This window comes from Odontesthes bonariensis, chromosome 5 (assembly GCF_027942865.1).
Source record: "Odontesthes bonariensis isolate fOdoBon6 chromosome 5, fOdoBon6.hap1, whole genome shotgun sequence".
Lineage (NCBI taxonomy): Eukaryota > Metazoa > Chordata > Actinopteri > Atheriniformes > Atherinopsidae > Odontesthes > Odontesthes bonariensis.
The window spans coordinates 10,117,377-10,135,771 of NC_134510.1; the positions used below are offsets into that span (position 1 = coordinate 10,117,377).

At 41.6% G+C, this 18,395-nt stretch overlaps 1 protein-coding gene across 2 annotated transcripts; it reads right to left on the reverse strand.

Annotated features, from left to right (window-relative positions):
- Positions 1-1,097: 1,097 nt before the first annotated feature.
- faxcb (failed axon connections homolog, metaxin like GST domain containing b) lies at positions 1,098-17,917 on the reverse strand. Of its 2 annotated transcripts, XM_075464880.1 has the most exons (7): positions 17,670-17,917; positions 15,683-15,804; positions 11,467-11,602; positions 8,489-8,685; positions 4,457-4,674; positions 2,918-3,034; positions 1,098-1,942 (listed from the first exon to the last, which is right to left on the reverse strand). In XM_075464880.1, the coding sequence occupies exons 1-7, from the start codon at positions 17,703-17,705 to the stop codon at positions 1,623-1,625; spliced, it is 1,146 nt and encodes a 381-aa protein (XP_075320995.1). In that variant the 5' UTR covers positions 17,706-17,917; the 3' UTR covers positions 1,098-1,622. The 2 variants fall into 2 exon arrangements, with proteins under 2 accessions (XP_075320995.1, XP_075320994.1); XM_075464879.1 differs by lacking the exon at positions 17,670-17,917 and having other exon boundaries at positions 15,683-16,154.
- Between the last annotated feature and the right edge of the window lie 478 nt (positions 17,918-18,395).

Here is an 18,395-nt window from a genome sequence, read left to right on the forward strand (position 1 = left end):
TAAGCGTGACAGTTCCCCAAACACTTTGGTCTATGTTTCCTCTCCATACTTTGCATCTAGCTGTATTCAGCTCCTTTTGATTAAGTATTCTGACTCAGTCTACGAAGACCTTTTCATCAACTGCCTTATGAATGACATTCGCACCCAGAAACATCCACATACAGCCATCCAACATAAGCAGCTCAGTCCCCTCGCAGCATTCTCATTATGAGAACACTTACTGTTACATCTGCGTTTCCCTCTCTTTTAGATAATTCTGTGCGTCTCCTCCTGTGACAAGGTGAAAATAAATTTCCACTAGTGCAAAATAACATCTCTCTCTGAGAGTAATAAAAATAAAGAGAAGCAAAGATTAAAACAAAAAATAAATATACATATATATATATATACATATATATTTGACACATGCATTTATATTGAAAGAAAAATAATCAAATGGCACTGGTCATTTATTACATAACAACAAAAACTGTTGCAGAGCAGTTTCGCTCCAATTGAAATATTCTGAGCACTAAGGCTGACGTGTTGCTGCACCCAGCTGCAAAATGCAAGTCTGCATGCGCGTGCAAATAACACCTTAATGCTCTCTGACACCTTTGAATGCGAAATACAGCGTTGGGAATGAAGAAGAAATCTGTGGCGTGTGGATAATGGAGCGCACATCCTCCTGCTGGGCAACGCTTCATGTGACAGAATGGGGAAGGACATCATGCTGACCGCTGACTCCATCTAGTGGTCAAATATAAGAACAACAGCTTTGCAATTGCACCACAAGAAATCAATTCTGAAAAACTCAACACTCAAAGATAACAAACTCCAAGCATCTAAATTGTTCACAGAGGAGAACATAAAGATTATAGCTGGTAAAAGTAAGAGGCACAGATCTGCTCATCTTTCCCTTTTCTTCCTGCTCTCCATTCAATAGACCTTCATGTGGATCTGGGAGGAGTCTCACAGTCACACACAACTTTTTGATAAAGATTCTCCTCACATACAGCGGCATAAAGGAAATGAAACAAGGATCAATGTAGGACATGAACTGGCACTCAATGTCATCTGTGCTTACTATTCAGCACACGGATGGTAAACAGCAGAGCAGCTGTTCCTTTTTAACCACATGATCAATCGCCACCTGTTTGAATGGGTTTATGCGTTATGACACATGGCAGAGTGGTGATTAGTTGCATCATTTCATAGCAAGTGAAGTGCCACCTGTCTTGTCAGCAACACTCTTTCTTCTTTGCTGCAGTTTTTATGAGATCAGACGTTTACTTTGTATTAACCTCACGGCAACTTCTGGATCTGAGAACAAGACAAATAAGGCAAAAAGGAACTGCCGTGAGGACAGTTCTGGCGATGCAGGAGGGGACAAACCGTAGTGTAGCGTGTAATATTAGGAGGTTCACTTAGTGTCCTCTGCATATAAACACCCTGTCTGTCTGTTAGGAAGTTGTAACAGCCTGGGTCTTGGAGGTGGAAGAGCTAGAACAGTTTCTCCAGATGTGTGAGCTGTTGTCTGGGCAGGTTGTTCCAGCCAGATTTAATTAGCAAAACCACACAGAAGCCTGTGGCGTAGACTATTCCAGTCTCCTGTCAGTCTTAATCTGTCAGCCAGTCACAAGTCAAACCTCTTGGTCTGGCATTAACTCCTCTTTAAGCAAAATGTCATTGTCAGACCCCGTGCCCACGTCCGAGTCAAAGAGCGAGTGGTCGGAGTTGGCGGAAGGCGTGTGCGAGCGTCCAGCTGAGTGGCCGCTCCCGTCACTGTCGTCCAGAGTGTCGGTCCGGGAGAAGAGACCAAAGTCCAGCACACCTGCAGGGGAGCTACTGCTGCTGCTCTCACTGTCTCCGTCGTAATAAAGATCATCCACCTCCACAAACCACTCAGGCCAGAACCTTCTCCGCATCCGCTCACAGAACATGGCCAGGTTGATTAGCTCTCCTGTGGAGACATCAGCCACAGCAGGTTCACATGTAGGAGCTACAACTGAAAACAGCAGGAAGTGTCACATGTGCTTAACAGCAATGCAAGTCCGATACTGTTCTATAATAAAATATGCATTGAAACGAAGAATCCTCTCCTTTGACTTTACAAGCTTTGATATTGCTCTCTGAGAGGATAAGATACTTAAGTGTTCCCCCTTTTAACTGTGCATACAGCTATCGAAGCAATGCTGTGGAACATCACTGCCATCAAGTGGTGAACAAATAAAATGGTAACTAGACAGATGAGAGCACGATTCTTCAGAGTGAAAACACCACTGGGTATCAGTAATAATTTGGGCGTTTTTGCAGGAGGCAGATTTGGTGGTCTTGGACCAACATGAATATAACTCCATGCTGCAAAGTCGTGCTTCTTGTCAATATCTTCTTTGAAAGGTCCCAACTTTGTCCTGCAGCAAGACAATAACCCTAAGCACATCTATAAGAAATGGAATAAACCTACTTTCAGACCTGACCCCAAACCCCAAAGAACTGGTTTGGGATGAGCTCGACCAAAGGGTTCAATCTGTTTATCCAACAAATTGCTCCGCGGATGTATTTAAACTGACCGAGCGACACTCTGGCAGGATGCTGTGATTATAGAGCTATGATCAAAGCCTAAGGTGGCTATTTAAGAGTCTGTAAAATTTAACATTAAGCTGACTTGCATTTGTTTCCATCAGAATTAGTGTTTTCATAATTCTAGACAATACTAAACATCAATAAAATGTACTTTAAAGGAAAGATGAGCTGCAAATGTGAATTTTCACACATGTGGGAGATACTGTAAGCTAACGGGAGGTGTGTCTATATACTACAAGTACCTTTTCACAGCTCACACCACACTAACAGCATAACGATGCGATGTTTAATGTTTATCCCTGGAACATTTTATAGTTAGTCACTTATGTGTGAGTCGTGAATAGGTGCTGACCTTTGATGAGCTGCTCCAGTCGTGTCCCTGGAAGAGTCCACATAGCCTGAGCGAGGTGCCCAAACACTGTGGCATCTAACGTTGACATCTTAGAGCCCATAAAGTATTTTTTATCTCCTACATGACAGAGGACAAAAACACGCAGAGAAAATTTCAAAGCACCTTCATAGGAAGAATTCCTGTCTAAATAGAAAAAAAAAAAAAAACAGACGTTATAAGTTAGTAACCATAAACCTACCAATCTTTTATGGATTGAATTTCCATAGCTCTTTTAGCAATACTTCAATTCATCCTGTTGAATTTCAGCAAATATTGCTCATTTCGGGATTAATAAATGGTACTCTACTCATTTCACCTCTTGGAGTGGAAGAGGGTGGTTTTTCCAACACTGGCAGTATTCATATCAATTGCTTGTGCATTACTTCCAATCTGTTTCTACCCACTTTTAGCTCATTTTGTAAAATCATCATCTATTAACTTTACGCTTCTAGTTACTTCTCTCTTTCTCTTAGATTTCAACCAATTTAGCCATTATTTTGGGCTTATTACATGCATCTCACCCGTTGGTCTAATATATTTAGGTAATTTGATCTGCTGTTTATTCATTAACTATCCTGTTTAAATGTGTTAATTACAATTAGCTAGCTATTCTAGCTCATCTGCTAGCTTGCTCACTAGCTTTCTTGCTAAGTGCAGGAAAATGTAGTTTTCAGGTGAGAGATGTTCTTAGATTTTTAGTCAGGTCACTCCAGTATGCACTGTTGTATGTGGGAAGTTATTGTCCACCTTTCCACAAGAATAAACATAACTTCTAAATTAAATTGTCTATATCTATTTAAATTTGTGGAGCAACTGCACAATATACCGCAACAGCACAACATCGAAGGTGCAACAGCAGCAGCAACAACAGATTTCAGATGAAAACCTCTGGCACGTGTGTATCGCAGACAATAAAAACATAAGCCATATGGTTGTAGAGTGTATAGCTGATTTTACTCTGGGAATTTCCATTTTAACACAAGTGGTCATTTATTAAAATGACGGCAACAGATCAATACAAAGCTCTTTTCTGTACTCCACCTGATGGTTTGTTTCCATTTGAACACCGATATTCCCTTTGGCTGTCATCCAGCTCTTTAATGCATTTTCATTCATGTCTGTACCTCAAATTCTAATGCAAACAGAAGGGCAATGACGTTTTGTACCGACATAAATTCCGATCAAATGCACAAAATATTCTCTGGTTTGCCGTTTGTTAGGAACACATACCCACTGTACGAAAGAACCAGTTAGGGGTGCACTAATCATAGATACTTGGCCATATAATCCAGTCTAAGAGTTCTACTGTTATCGCGAGGGTCTGGTTATAAATCTAAGAACAAACTGACCTGAAACGGATATCATACAGTAGATAAGAGACACCTTTCTCCCTTTCTTACTCACATCAGCATTAATACTTCCTGAGCCTTACTTTGTATTTTAGGCTGTAACTGATTCTGATTTTGGAAAAGGTCTGAACATATGCGGTTGTCTCCCTACCCAACAGAGTGGCCAGCGTCCTCATGTCCTTCTCCATCAGCGTGTAGACCTCGTCCTTGGAGAAGCGTCCGATGCCATGGCCATACATCTCCCTGCGCACCATGCTGCCGTTCAGGTGGCTCAGCAGCCACTTCAGTGTGTCGCTCAGAGGCCCGCTCATCGCCAGCAGCTTCTGGGTTTCCTCCAGGTTGTCCACCCACTGACAGTAGGCTATTGTCCTGAGAGGAGACACCATGTATACAACTACTTGTTGACATTACATTGGTGAGACTGAAAAAAAGGCAACAAGAACTTGAGACTGCAATATCTGAAATTTCACTTTGAAGCAAATCATACATGTTAGTGTAAGTTATTTAAATCTAAAAAGAAACAAAAAGCTCCCATTTGCTTTTCAGTGATTAGAACAGTCAGTTCTGTAATCACCACAAAGCTTTTAACACAACACAATCTGATGGGCAGTCGTCTGAAGGCGGATGATATACCTAACAGCCTAAAGCAGTTTTCCAAGGATTCAGACCTGAATTGAACTTTTGTTGTTAACAAACACAAGATACAAATATCCCTTTAAGGAGCTTTCTTGGGTGCAGTCTACATTGCATAGCACTAAGGTATGAGATGGAAATAACCAAGCGCTTTGCTGTGACCGTCCTCACGGACAAAAAATCCACTCTGCATCAGTCCAAGATGTAATGATGTAGAGTTGTGTCAACAATATGTTTTATTAGGGTTCAGCCGCTCCTATTACCAAACAAAGCTTTATGTCTACCGACAATTAACCTCATTGTAATCAATAAAAGTGTACCACCACTTCCGTCCCACAGCCCATCCATCAGTCTCACTGCTCTCCACTCACGACCAGGACACATCACATATTCAGCCCCTCAAACTGGCTGCTTCTTGTTCTGCACGCGAGTAAATGCTGTTAGTCAGTCCCTGACTCTCATGAAGAATGAGGCTAGAGGAGAAAAGATTATAGCTGGACGCAGATAAAATTCCACTACAGTAATGGATTAAAAACATCCTGTTCCAGCTGCTTTGGACGCTCCTCCTTATGGACTCCTCTTCCTTTGGGGTAAATAAAAAGAAAACCTAAGCAGGTCCACAAGCTATGCTCATGTCAACTAGAAATTAGTCTCAACAAAGTGGTTCATCAGGTCTTCCATGCAAACAAGCAAATCTCACAATCCCCCTTCAAATCAGCTGCCAATTCTCTTCATCTCCTTATTTGTGACTTTTACAGGTTTGCATAAATAAAACAGTGTTTTTAATATAAAAGTGTTTTTCATGACTTTATGTTAGTAATGAGCTGATGTTTTACACTAACAGGATTGAGCTGTGACACCCTGTCACCACGGCAGTTTCTCATGCTCCCTCATACAGAAACAAGCTTCAGCTCATCTGAGAGCCTGGAAGCCTGATTCCCAGCAGCCTATGAGCTGCGATATAGGACCTTTAACAGGGCCCAGTGTTCGGCCTGCAGTCCTTTTGTTCACTGTACACTAACGGTAACTCAACAGAAACTGAATTAAAGCATCTGGCATTCATTACACAGTGGTTACTGTCCACTGGCCACACACTACCGCCTGTTATACTAACTGATATCCCAATAAGATAAGGCTGTGCTTTGTGTCCAGGTTTGAAGAAGAAAAAGCAGAGTCCCAACACATAGCCAGAAGCTAAAGAGAAAAATTAAAATTCACTGTACCAAATTCATCCCTGTGAAATGTGTATTGTAGTGAAGATAAAAAACTAATGGACAGTGACTTTCTAAATAAATCAATGTAGGATATTTTGGACATTTACATAGCCAGACTTCTTTCAGGTGAAAGTGACCTGAGTCACAAGCAATCTCTGGGGCTCAAAACTGAGCTGTTGCAGAAGTAGTTAAAAAAAAACTACAGTAACAAATATGGCCTCTTTAAGCTGGCTTAAAAAGCAGGTTCATCTCGAGACTGCTTAATGTAAAAATGTCCAAACAAACACATTTGCAGCCCTGAAAAAAACAAACAAACAACATACAAAAATACCCCTCATATTTCTTTTCCCCACAGCAACAACTCTATCAGGGGAAATTCCTATGTAAATCTCCTATTCAGTTTGTATTAAGACTTAAAATGATACATTTCCAGAAGTGTTACCACTCTGAGTAACATGCTGCTCCATGCACTCTCAGTCAGAGCCATTGTGTGTATGTCGCTCCTGGTTCCAAAGAACCAAACTAGTAAAAAACAAATGTCAAACGTAAGACCTCAAAACAGTAGTCGACAAACCGACAGGAGATGGCTGCGTCCAGCTTTTATATCCAGACAGCAGTACACCTAAAATAACTACTGTTTCGGGTAATCAATACAAAGGGTCAAATTTATGTCTGATAATGCATTTTTTAGAAATTTACCTAATTAATAATGGCAATTTATCTTTTTGAGAGCGAAAAATATCTCAAGTATTTTTAAATTTGAAGCAGTTGAACAAACAAACGCATACAAAATTATTTTGTAGTTGTGCACAGCTGGTACATCAGTAGCTTGCATTAGTTTTCATTTGACGCTCTATTTGTGTCCAATATTCACATTATTTGACTTTTCTTTCTCGTAACTAATTTTGTCCATCTGTTTCCTGATGAACTGTGCTGACAGCATTGCGGTGAGAACAGTGTTTGTGGTTGGAAACGTCATTTATTAGCCTGGTTTAGCTAAAAAGGAGCTAAAACAGCTTAAATTCTCGCTGAGCTGCAGTTGGAACTGCACGATCTCTCCTTGAATTGATAGTCAATGTAATATTTTTCACAAGGGTAGCTTTAGAAGAAACTATTGTTAATATCATATACTTTGAAAAGGAATATTCTTTGTTGAACATCGTTAAAAACACTTAAACTGTTTCGACAGAAAGCTTCGCAGCTCAGCTCAGCTCAGCTCAGCTCAGCTCAGCTCAGCTCAACAGGGTGACTCTCTGTGTTGGGATACAATTGGATCTTAGTGCTGCTGCTTGCCTCTGTCTCTCCACAGCAACAAGCTGCCACACTGCCCTTCTCTGACATAAATAATTCAGCAAACAGGTCTATATGTGGTTCTAATTGTGGCAGCAAGGATGGAGTAGCAGAGAAAAGAGAGAGGGGAGAATGGGAGTTACATCAGTGACCTCTGCTGCATTAGAGAAACCTTATTAAATTCTCTGTTTGCGTCTCACATAATACACGTATAAAACTATGATATGTCACATGCTCTTTACTATCTTCTTAACAATTTAGGAGTAAGACACAAGAATTTCCTTCAAGGCGAGTCCTGACATTATTAAACAGAGGACAGTGGGCCACATGGCACGGGATCAGCCAAGGTTAGATCAGTGTATGCTGAGGGGATGGGTGGTGGAAGATGGATAGGGCTTTTAGGTAATGGAAAACACTCTGTGCCTCTCTCTGTTAGGGAGGAGTGTGGAAAATTATTTCCTAGCAGCAGCGGCAGCAGCAGTGCATGTCTGCCCCTGTGGCACAGGAGTGACTCACCACTGCGAAGGATGGCAGAAAGCACAGCAGGGTTAGGGAGGAGTCAGCCCAGCCAATGCTGGAAGGCATTATCTATAATGCTTAAATAAAGCTAGAAGGACACTCAGAGAGCAAATCCGCCGCCAAGGCTGATCACGATCCCGGCGCAGCGCTAATACGGTTAATAAAAAAGTGATCTGTATCAGAACCAAAATATAATGGATTATTTTCTTCTCCGTGTGCCACTTCTACACCATGTTTAATGGAATTCAGGCAGAGTTTTTTTTTTTTTTTTTTTTTTTTAAAGCTTCTGATATCGTTTGGTTATTTGAATATGATGAACAATATGAATAAAAACATAGAATCTTTCATAAACTACATCAAATTATAATGGAATAGCACTTCATTCTCTCTTCAAAATCATCTAAAAGTAGCTTAACAACAACAAAAGTAGTCATTTACAACACCTGGAACTCTAAAAAAAAAAAAAAAAAAAGGCTTTGACAGACACAGCTGTAAGTTGTGGAACAGTTTAAGTGCGATTCCCTTACCAGTAGAGGTGGTCTTCAACCATTTTGGTGACGGCTCGTGACACGGCTCTTTCCTGAGGGGTGAGGTTCTTGTTCAGGTTGACGCCCAGCTTCTCCTCCAGGAAGTCCACGATGAACTCTGACCCTGACACCTGCTCGTGGTTGTACTCGATCCACGGCATCTTTCCCTGTGGTGACAGCCTCCCATCAAAGTAGTTCTGCAGAGGGAAGGAGCTTCATGTGAGAATTGGACTTTTAAAACTTTTCCCCTGTTGTTTGTATACTTTTACCTGAATTATATCATGTATGTATGCACATATTTACATTTTGAATGTGTGTGATCATAAAGATGGAAACATTTGATCTTATTTTTACACTTATAAGTTCTTTAAACCCAATTCAACAAGCATAGCATATAGGATTTAGTGACATCTAGCTGTGAAGCTGAAGACTGCAGCCAAATGAAGAACCCTCTTCTCAACCTTTCCCTTTGAAGTGTACGAGAGAAACTTGGGTGGCCATGAGGCAGAGGTTAGTTTATCCCTTTTGAACTAATGCAGAAACACATCATAACAAGGTGGACAAGGTAGAGAAGGGTGACCAACAGCATGTGAGATATTAATGGCGTATTCTTAACACAACAGTACATGTACATGACTTAAACCCTAAACGTCAAACTGCACTTCTATGTGACAGACTGGCGGCCTATCCAGGCCTGGCCCTGCCTCTCTTCCAATGACAGCTCCAGTTTACCCAGAAGGAGTTGCACAGCATCACAATAGAGATTGAAGTTTATGACTAGAACACCAATTTAGACTGTTCATCTGTTCGATGAATGTTAGATGGTGCTCTATAATGCAAAAGACACACTCAGATGGTAGAAATGTTGATTTTGTCATTTTGGTATTCAAAAATGATCTCCTCAAGTGGTCAGATTTAGATTTACCACATAAGATTTATAAGTCTTCTCTTTTTTCTACCAGGTTACCGTATCAAAGGGAGAGAAAAAAAATTCTTTTTTGGCTCTATTGCCTTTTCAATACTGCTGGCTCCTTTCATTTCAACTGAAAAATCACCAAGCAAAACGACCAACAACACAGCTAGCGTATGCTAATTTTGATCTAACAGCTGATAATGTGCAGGCTGAGTACAACAACACAGCTGCCTTTACATGTGTACAGCTCACAAGTATATGAGCAATGAATGAATGATCAACACTGTAACCTTTTCACATATCAATCAAATTACATTTATCACATCAAATGTCTGATTCTCACACCAAACAGAGGAGGCTCAGCCCTGCATTGTGTGTTTATTATGCAGCAAGATGGATGGCAACACGGAAGAAAAAATACAGCTACAACGACAGCTGCCTCCACGATGTTAAAAACACAAGTTTTCTATTTTCCAGTCCATAAGAAAAGTTGCAAATTCAGATATCTGTGCTTTACTGCCCAAAACCAGTCTCCAGTGAAGAAAAGCAACACCGATATTCACTTTTGTTTTGGTTCTTTCTCTGTCATTTCATGTGAAGAATTTCTTTGTGGGAGGAGGGGAGGCGAGTACAATGTTCGCCTGCCAGGAGCAAACATTATTTGTGTTTTCACTGATACTCGTAAGCCTACAGGTTGTTTGCTCGCGACTGTTTCCTCTGCTTCTGTTGGCTCTAGAGCAGACTAGACACTGCGGTGACACATGTTCCATCTAGTAGCACAAAGTGCTATTCCAGAAAAACTTTCACCTCATCTACACATTATAAAAGGTGTTTTCTTATAAAAACGTCTTCAGTATTGTTTTTTTCCCCCAATTCTGTTGATAGCTGTGGTTGAATTTATTATTATTTTTAACAAAGAGCCCCTTTAAAAAGGTAAATATTAAAATGTTCTAGAATGGCCAAGTCAAAGTGCAGCCCTTAATCCACTCGAGGATCTTTGATATGAGTTAAAGATTCCTGTAAAGCAGCAGTGAGAACTGAAGCTGCAATAACACCAAATAAATACAAAATTATATAAATGGCAAAATGAATAAGTTTATATGATGATAAATGCTTCTAAAATCAAATGTAAAAATGATTTAATAGAATGTGAAACAGACACTGCTTTAATCTTAAACTTAATTAATTTAAGATTGAGTTAACGTGGCTATTTAATTACCTTAATTTATGTTTTCATTGGAATATATTTAGATACTTTCTTTGTTGATTTGTTACTTATTTCTGTATCATTTCCTTTACATCATATCAATCTACTCAATGTGATTTACGATGTATCTACTTCCCAGAGCCCATAAATAAAGCCTGTTTATTTCCATGTTTTCATTTCACATTTCTGATGAAAGGAGGTTCCCACCTGATGACCCCAATGACATGTTGGTCAGCACTGCTCGCTGATCTATATAGGGAGTATAGGGAATTATTCACTGAGTCTGGTCCATTTTTTTTTTCTTTAGCACAAGTTTCTTGTGTTTACCTTGAATTGTCTCGTTTTACATTCCTACAGAACTTTCTGCTTAATCGTGCATATTAGGAGGTTTTAGAAGAGTGACACCTCCTCTCAAACAGAGACTCCCCCCGCTTTAACCTGCATCCTTCCCTATTCTCCACACATTATCCACAAATTCTCTGGTGCTCATTTGTGAAAAACAGTCTTTGTAAATCTGTGCGTAAAACACAAAGCATCATTGAATCCTCATATTCCTGCGTGTCTTGTATAGAGGGATACAAAACTGAGCCGTGCTTTGATGTGATCTTATTACTTTAACCGCCATGAACTGCAACGAAGCACACTGTGCCTTAGCTAGCGGACATAATTCCAGAGTTTATCCAATATAAAATATGTATTTTTCAAATCTACTGTTTTTAACTAAGGACAGTTTCATATTTCTGACAGAAAACCGGAACATCTGTGTCTAATGACACAAAATACCAACCAAAGAAACTCAGGCTTCACCAGCAGACACAACTTCTGCACAAAAACTACAGCCATGATCACTTTAGTCACCTGGTAAGGCAGATCCACCATGCGCAGGTACGTCTCTATTTTGAGGCAGAAGGGGGAGAGGCTGGGCACGCCATTCTTTGGTCTGGAGAACTGATGGAGGATGATGGCATCTTTAGAGTCCAGCTCCTGCTCCTTCCTACAGGAAGCACAAACGGAGAAAAACACATTTTTTTAAATAATCTAAACTATTATTTCAGCCTAACCTTAAATAAACTGGCAAATGTCAGCGTAATATCTGCTTTTGTGGAGTTTTGCCACCTTAAAGGACAGCAGCCATATTCTTTCCTGAAAAAGATGGACAGTGAACCAGTCAGGCCAGGAGTGATTGGTGTTCCTGGTGGTTTTCTGGGTCAGTTGGTACCTTGAGATAAATACCATTCAGGCTTTAACAAACGTTCTTGGGAGGAACAGGTCATACGTGGAGTTTATTATAGCAAGGTGACACAGCAGCAAGTCCCTGCATCCCTGAGCTCTAGTATTTTTATTACCCACCAACAAGCACTTATAAAAGAGAAGGAAAAAGAAATTGCAGTAGCATAATTGTTTTATCATCTCTCAACAAATTAGTTGCATTTTGTAGTCATGGTTGAGCTCTAAACTGTCTGTGTGTCATGTTCAGCAAATAAAAAGGCTGCTGTGCGATTTCATTAAATCACATGGATCTTATACTGATGATTTGCTCTGTGTTCACCAGATAAAATGATGTCGGATTTAATTCACAAGAACAATCCTAGAAATGTAGTTTTACTGACTAGAAAATGCCGCTAACATTGCCCCACTGCATAAGTGGAGTGGTAGAAAAAGCTTCTGGTGGATTTGGATTTATTGAGTAAATGAGTCATCACGCTGCTCCATGTCCGAGTTAACATTAAGACCCAACGGAACTTTCCACCCGCAGTCGTAAAGGGCTTAATGATGAACTAGTGTGCACTCAGTTAAGAAGGAGAAAACATAACAAAAGGGAATAAGAAGGCAGAGAATTGTGTGTGATTTTCACCCCTGTGGTCCTGGTCACACCACACATCCATTCAGGCATCTTAGAACATTTCTCTCACACTTAAACAGGGCCTGTTAAAAACCCTGCTTAGACAGTGATACAGATTTAAGGAAGAACACAATTTTGATATACAGTCATGTGAAAAATAAGGTACATCCTTTCATTTGTAAGGTTTTACATTACAAAAAAAAAAATCATGTGACCCATACAAGGTCTCACAACTCAGCCTCAGATGAGCAGCTTAAGAAATATTACACTGTGTCGTTATTTGTTCAACAAAAACCAAGGCAACATGCAGAACATGAACACAACATGTGCTTACTGCTTACACAGGAATGACGAAGACAAGTAGCAGCCAGGTGCTGTTGATCAAATGCACTTGATTTAACTGATCATCATATGTGTGAGCACCTCTGTAAAAGCTGAAGTCTTGGCAGTTTGCTGATCTGTAGCATGCAGGTGTGTTTTATCACAATGCCAAGGAGGAAAGACATCAGCAGTGATGTTAGAGAGGCTATTTTGCTGCTCATCAATCTGGGAAGGGTTATAAGACCATCTCCAAACAACTTAAGAGTCCATCATTCTACTGCGAGAACGATTATTCACAACAGGGAAAAAACCGAGGACAGTTGGCAATTATCCCAGTTCTCTGAGCAAATGTTTGCTCAGAGAAACTGAAACAAACCCAAGAACTACTGTACATCTCAGCCTCTTTGGTCCGCAGTCACATTGTTCACACTTAAGTCCTCTCACCTTTTTTAGGTCCTACAAAACACTTTGTAATGTGTTTCTTATTCACACGTATATTCATGCTGTGCATATCCTTTTATATACAAGGTCTTGATTAGCATGTTAAATGTTAAAGGTCATGCAAGTTCAATTAGGAAAAGACTTAACTGGCTTGACTTGTTTGAAAGGGTTGACGGGAGAAGCCTCCTGCTTCTGAAAAGAACACGGCAGCTCGGCTTAGGTTCGCAAAGTGGAGATGCTTGACCATAATTAACAACATCACTTTCAGTGAAAACTCCACGGTGGTGGGGCAGAGGTGTGATGGTTAGTTGACCATTCACTTAGTTCTTCACACAGGACCAGGGGATATTTATTCATTTGGTTAAAGGGATAGTTCGCCTCTTTTGACATGAAGCTGTATGACATCCCATATCAGCAACATCATTTATGAACATTTTCTTACCCCCTCCTGTGAGCCGAGTTACAGCTGAGTTTTGGCGTCGACGAAGGTAGTCCGACTAGTTTGCTAGGGTCCCGAAAATAAAGTGTCTTGGCTCTCAGTGCAGCGAGGGGTAAGTCAATGTTCATAAATGATATTGCTAATATGGGATGTCATACAGCTTCATGTCAAAAGAGGCGAACTATCCCTTTAATGTAAAGCTGTACTTTGTGTCCATTCTTTTACACATGGCTGTACAGCAGAAGTCTGAAGTTTGAACACATTTTCTCCATTCGTTTCAAATTAGCAGATGTCTCCAAACTTTTGGCTGCCACTTTCTGATGTCAAATCTGTTTCTCATCAGATGTTAGGCATAATCTTCCAGCCGGACACACAGACCCTCTGGTCTGTTTAGCATCTCTTTTATCACTTGCCAATACGTTTTATGTTTGAATGACTTAATGTAACCGTACAGTATCCTGGCAACGACTGCTCTACTTATCATTGGACATTATTTTATCCCAGAAATTCCTCCACTTAATCTTGAGATCAAGAGGCCTTTTTTTGCAGTAACTCTGCCTTTGAGGCGATGTGGTTGGTATGGTGTCTACAACTGTTTGTCATATCTGCAAAGGACAAAACTTGTCATTATATCTCAACAAGTTTGATATGTTTCCTTATTTTGGTGTACTGGCGACACTTGAAACCGCTCATGAAACTGCAAGCATAGTCTGCGCCAAAGGTTAAGTGTTCCTGGTTGTATATTAATTAATTCAAAGAGGTCAGAGGTAAAATGCTGCACTTGCAATTCTTCTTCTTCTTCTTAATCATGCTCACTGTACACATACGGCCATAATGTTAGTAGGATGCCTAATCCAATTTGGACAGAACAGATACTGAAGTAGATTAGCTATGGAAGGTTTTTGTTTACACTGAGAGGTTTGGTTTTGTCTCACCACATCACAGTCTACACACTCAAGAGTTGTGTCTCTGTCCACTGTTTTGTGGTGCTGAAAAATGTCTAGCTCTTACAAGCCGCTGTCCATACTCATATGGTGCTGAAACCATTCCCCAGCTTAGTGAAATTCGCCGGTTTGGGGGGGTGGGGGGTATACTGTCATTATATATGATGTCCCTTCTGCATCTTATCCATTCAGACTCACCCTGAAGGACCATTCAAAATGCTCTCAGAAGATTAAGTGTCTCACTGAGGGGAACAGTCGAAGCTGCCCACTGAGGCGGCTGCCGCTGTAAGCGCCAACGACGCATCACATGGCATAAGCAGATGACGCCGGCAGGCTGTGGGTCCAGCCTCAGCAGCCTGCACGTGATTCAGCAGCAGCGCTCCAGCACCGAATGCAAGGTTACGCGGCTTATAGTGGAGGGGGAGAGAGGGGAGGGGCAGTGAAAGCAGAAACTATGAGGCCACTGTAACAGGATGTACTTAGTCCCTGGCACAGGCCTGGCCCCAAAAATAATCCCTCCACTGACAGGCGGGCATTCTTTGCTCTGACAATAGACGCGTGTAATTCACTTTTCCATGTGCGGGGACTTATTGCATCTCATTCATCCCCTTTGATAACATGGTACAGCTGCAAATCTTTTTTTTTTTTTTTTTGTGGTTTGTTTTTCTAAGCAGCTTTTGCATGTATTCACTACAGATTTCATTACAGGGTTGGACAGGGTCGAACAGACTCTGCAGCGCCCAAGGAGAGCTTCGTTCACACACGCTCAGGTGCCGACGAGGCTGGCACGGGAGCTGGCACTCTAGCAAACGCGTGACTCATTTCTTTCCTTCTTTTTATATTTATTTATTTCCTCCTCTGACTGTCGTGTCCTTGGAGGGAGGAAAACAAGCACTGAAAACCCATCGATCAACGCGAGATCTGCAGAGAAACTGGCCACACAATCCGGGATCCATCTGTGGCGTTATACTGTTATGACGTCAGATCAGTCACCGCCAGCAGGTGTGATTATAAATTAGGCCCGCAGCACTGTGGGATGCATAATAAATAAATAACAATCCAGTCGTGTTGCCTCTGCTTTCCTACCTGATGGCAAGCAGCTCGTGCAGTAGGTAGGCTGCAGCAGCCAGCAGGGCCCCCCCGGTGATGTACAGGGTCTTCTTCCACCAGGAGTCCGAGCCCAGAGCCGACATGATGCCCCCGTAGTCCTGTAAAGGAAAGGCGATGATGTAGCCATACAAAGACTGCTGCTGCTCGGGGCTGCACAGGCCGAGCGGAAGGGTGTGATTCCGCCCAAGTTCAACCACACACGGCCGCGAGGAGGCGAAGCCAGCAGCCCAGTGCATCCTACCGCCTTCGGTTACAACCACCCCGCTTCCTCCCTGCTGCGGTCCCCGTTCGGCTTCATTGAAACGCCCGGCGGCAGGTTACTTACGGCATGGCGGCGCTGAGGCTAATGGCTACTTATCCAGAAAACTGGAGAGTGTAAACATTGCGCCTCCTCCTCCTCACCAGGAAGATGCTCAGCACCCAGCTGGCCTTACTTTGCAGGTTCTAGAAAGCATCATCAAGTAATTTAGAAACACAACACCGTAACTTCCTGTTTGAATTTTCAAAATAATTCTAATTTCCAGGGTCACGCTAACGTTGCTTTGTGACCTCACAGTATCAAACTACTTCATATGTCTTTCTTATTTACTGTTAACATGGGAAACTTTTTTTTAACAAAGTATATAAACTACCGAGACGCTGTAACTGTCGGGTACGCACACTTTACAAACACATGAGCCTTTCTTTCATGGCTCCAACCATCAAATTTTACAATGACTTCCAACTTATTGTTGTTGGGGCTCAAACTACTTTAATCATCAATCTGGTATTTACATTCTCCAATATTTTGTCAGTTTTAAAAGCCTTGCACAAAAAGATTATAAATTCAAGAGAAAGAAGACAGTGACATCTCACCATTGCTCATTCCGTGTGACCAAATCAAAAATATCGTGTTGATTACTGTATGAAACAAAGAATATCTGCTGGGAAATGCATTTTAAAGGCGGGAAACCAAAGAGTATCTGGTATTCATTTATTAGATAAAAAAAATGAACTAAGACGAGCTTAATCATGCACAGAGCTGTTTCTGTTAAACATTTGATAAACAATCGGACTACTCAAAACTACTTTTCTAATTCATTTTTGCAAAGCAGTTGTTTGTATCTGCCAACAAAACCTTTTTGCCGAAGTTGCTTTCACGTGTTTTCCAGTGGGCGCAAAAACATCCATCTTCAGTGGCTACTTTGGTATCATGAATAGAATCTAACGGTGGTGGAAGAGCGCCCGGCGTATTATAGGCTACACCGTATTCATCCTGACTACAAAGTAGTCCCCAAAAACAGGGGACATTAATTACTGAAAGCTCTGTAAGAAGTTACAAAGTGGTAGACTTCCTCTCTTATCTGATATTTTTGTTCCATTAACTATCATTTACTTCTTTAAGGCTGAAACATATACGAGTAACAACGACCAGTCAAGAGACAGTGACGATATCATGACACTGACTCGACTTTTATGTTAAAGGGAAAGCGAAGCAACTTCCGGTTTTGCGGTATTAAACTTTGGTCCCTTGATGCGGGGTGGGGGGGCATTGTCTTACTCCCGTGAAGGAGTCACCCCGCCCTGACGACCCCCCTCAATCCCAGCGACACCAGGGGCTCGCCATATAGAATGCACGTGACCTCTCATTAATGCACATTAAACTGGCTATAACCGACTCCTACAGTAACACGGCTGTTCAGCTTTAGTCTGCTGCTTTATTCGACTTTTACAGGTTTCATAACAAGAAAACAATTATCTAATTACGACGAGTTATCGTGGTGACGTAGCCTGAGCATTTTAAAAAAAGATAAATCATTATAGAAACAGCGCCACGGAGAAGTTCAAGTCTTCTGTTAAGTCGTGGTGTCCGTTTAATAAGGTCGAAGCGGGCAGCGCGTCACCTGACAGGTTGTAGTCTGCCGTTAATTGGAGTTTTATTTCGGAGTTAAATGACTAAAAGTGGATAAAAGTATCGACTTACTCTGGTACAAGTTCGAATGTGCAAGAGGACCCTCATGTTGACGACTTAATCCGGCAGCAGGTGTGTTGTGGGTCGGTTTGTCATGCATGCCGAAGACTGGATGGAGACAACTTCGAGGAAAGAGGATCCTGTAGCTTAGTTACATCACTGTCGCTGTGTTGCCGGTAAGCTCCTGGCTGCCGTTTACACCTGCTGTCGGTGTTCGGGTCAATGGCGGAGACTCCGTTAGAGACGAACGAATGATGTAGCAACACTTAATCTCTCGGTCAGTGATGTAAACCAAAGTCGCCAACGCAGCCATGGCTACAGACAAGTTGGCTGCGCAGTCCCGCGCCTCCTGGGAGCGCGCGTCACAGCACCAGCTCTTGTTTTCAGTCACAGCTGAACTCGAGTGGAAATAAGACGGTCAAAGGAAGGGCAGTGAGAAACGTTTCTCAATCATACACCTACAGAAGGCGCTGAATATCGCAGTTAATCTCACACAGTTAACTGTAGTTATTAACGGAGGTGGAATAAAGAGCGTTGGGTTAGGGTTAGCTTGGCTTATTTTCTGCCATTGGGAGAGATTTGTATTATATAATACTTCCACCATTATAATCCCAGAGGAAGTGACTGCCCCCTCCTCTGTGTGGTCACAACTTGCACAGGCTTTAGCTTCTAAAAATGGAAATCATAAAACCAAGGTTTGTTGGTGCCTGAGGCCAAACAAATCAGGTTTATCCACTG

What these genes read in the sequence shown, in the direction of transcription:
- faxcb (XM_075464879.1), bottom strand. Translation starts at nt 15,942, where the DNA reads ATGCACTGGGCTGCTGGCTTCGCCTCCTCGCGGCCGTGTGTGGTTGAA. An exon ending in CACGAGCTGCTTGCCATCAG is followed by an intron (nt 11,603 to 15,682) that starts GTAGGAAAGCAG and finishes TGCTTCCTGTAG; the next exon opens with GAAGGAGCAGGAGCTGGACT. An exon ending in ACTGGAGCAGCTCATCAAAG is followed by an intron (nt 1,943 to 2,917) that starts GTCAGCACCTAT and finishes ATGTCTCCACAG; the next exon opens with GAGAGCTAATCAACCTGGCC.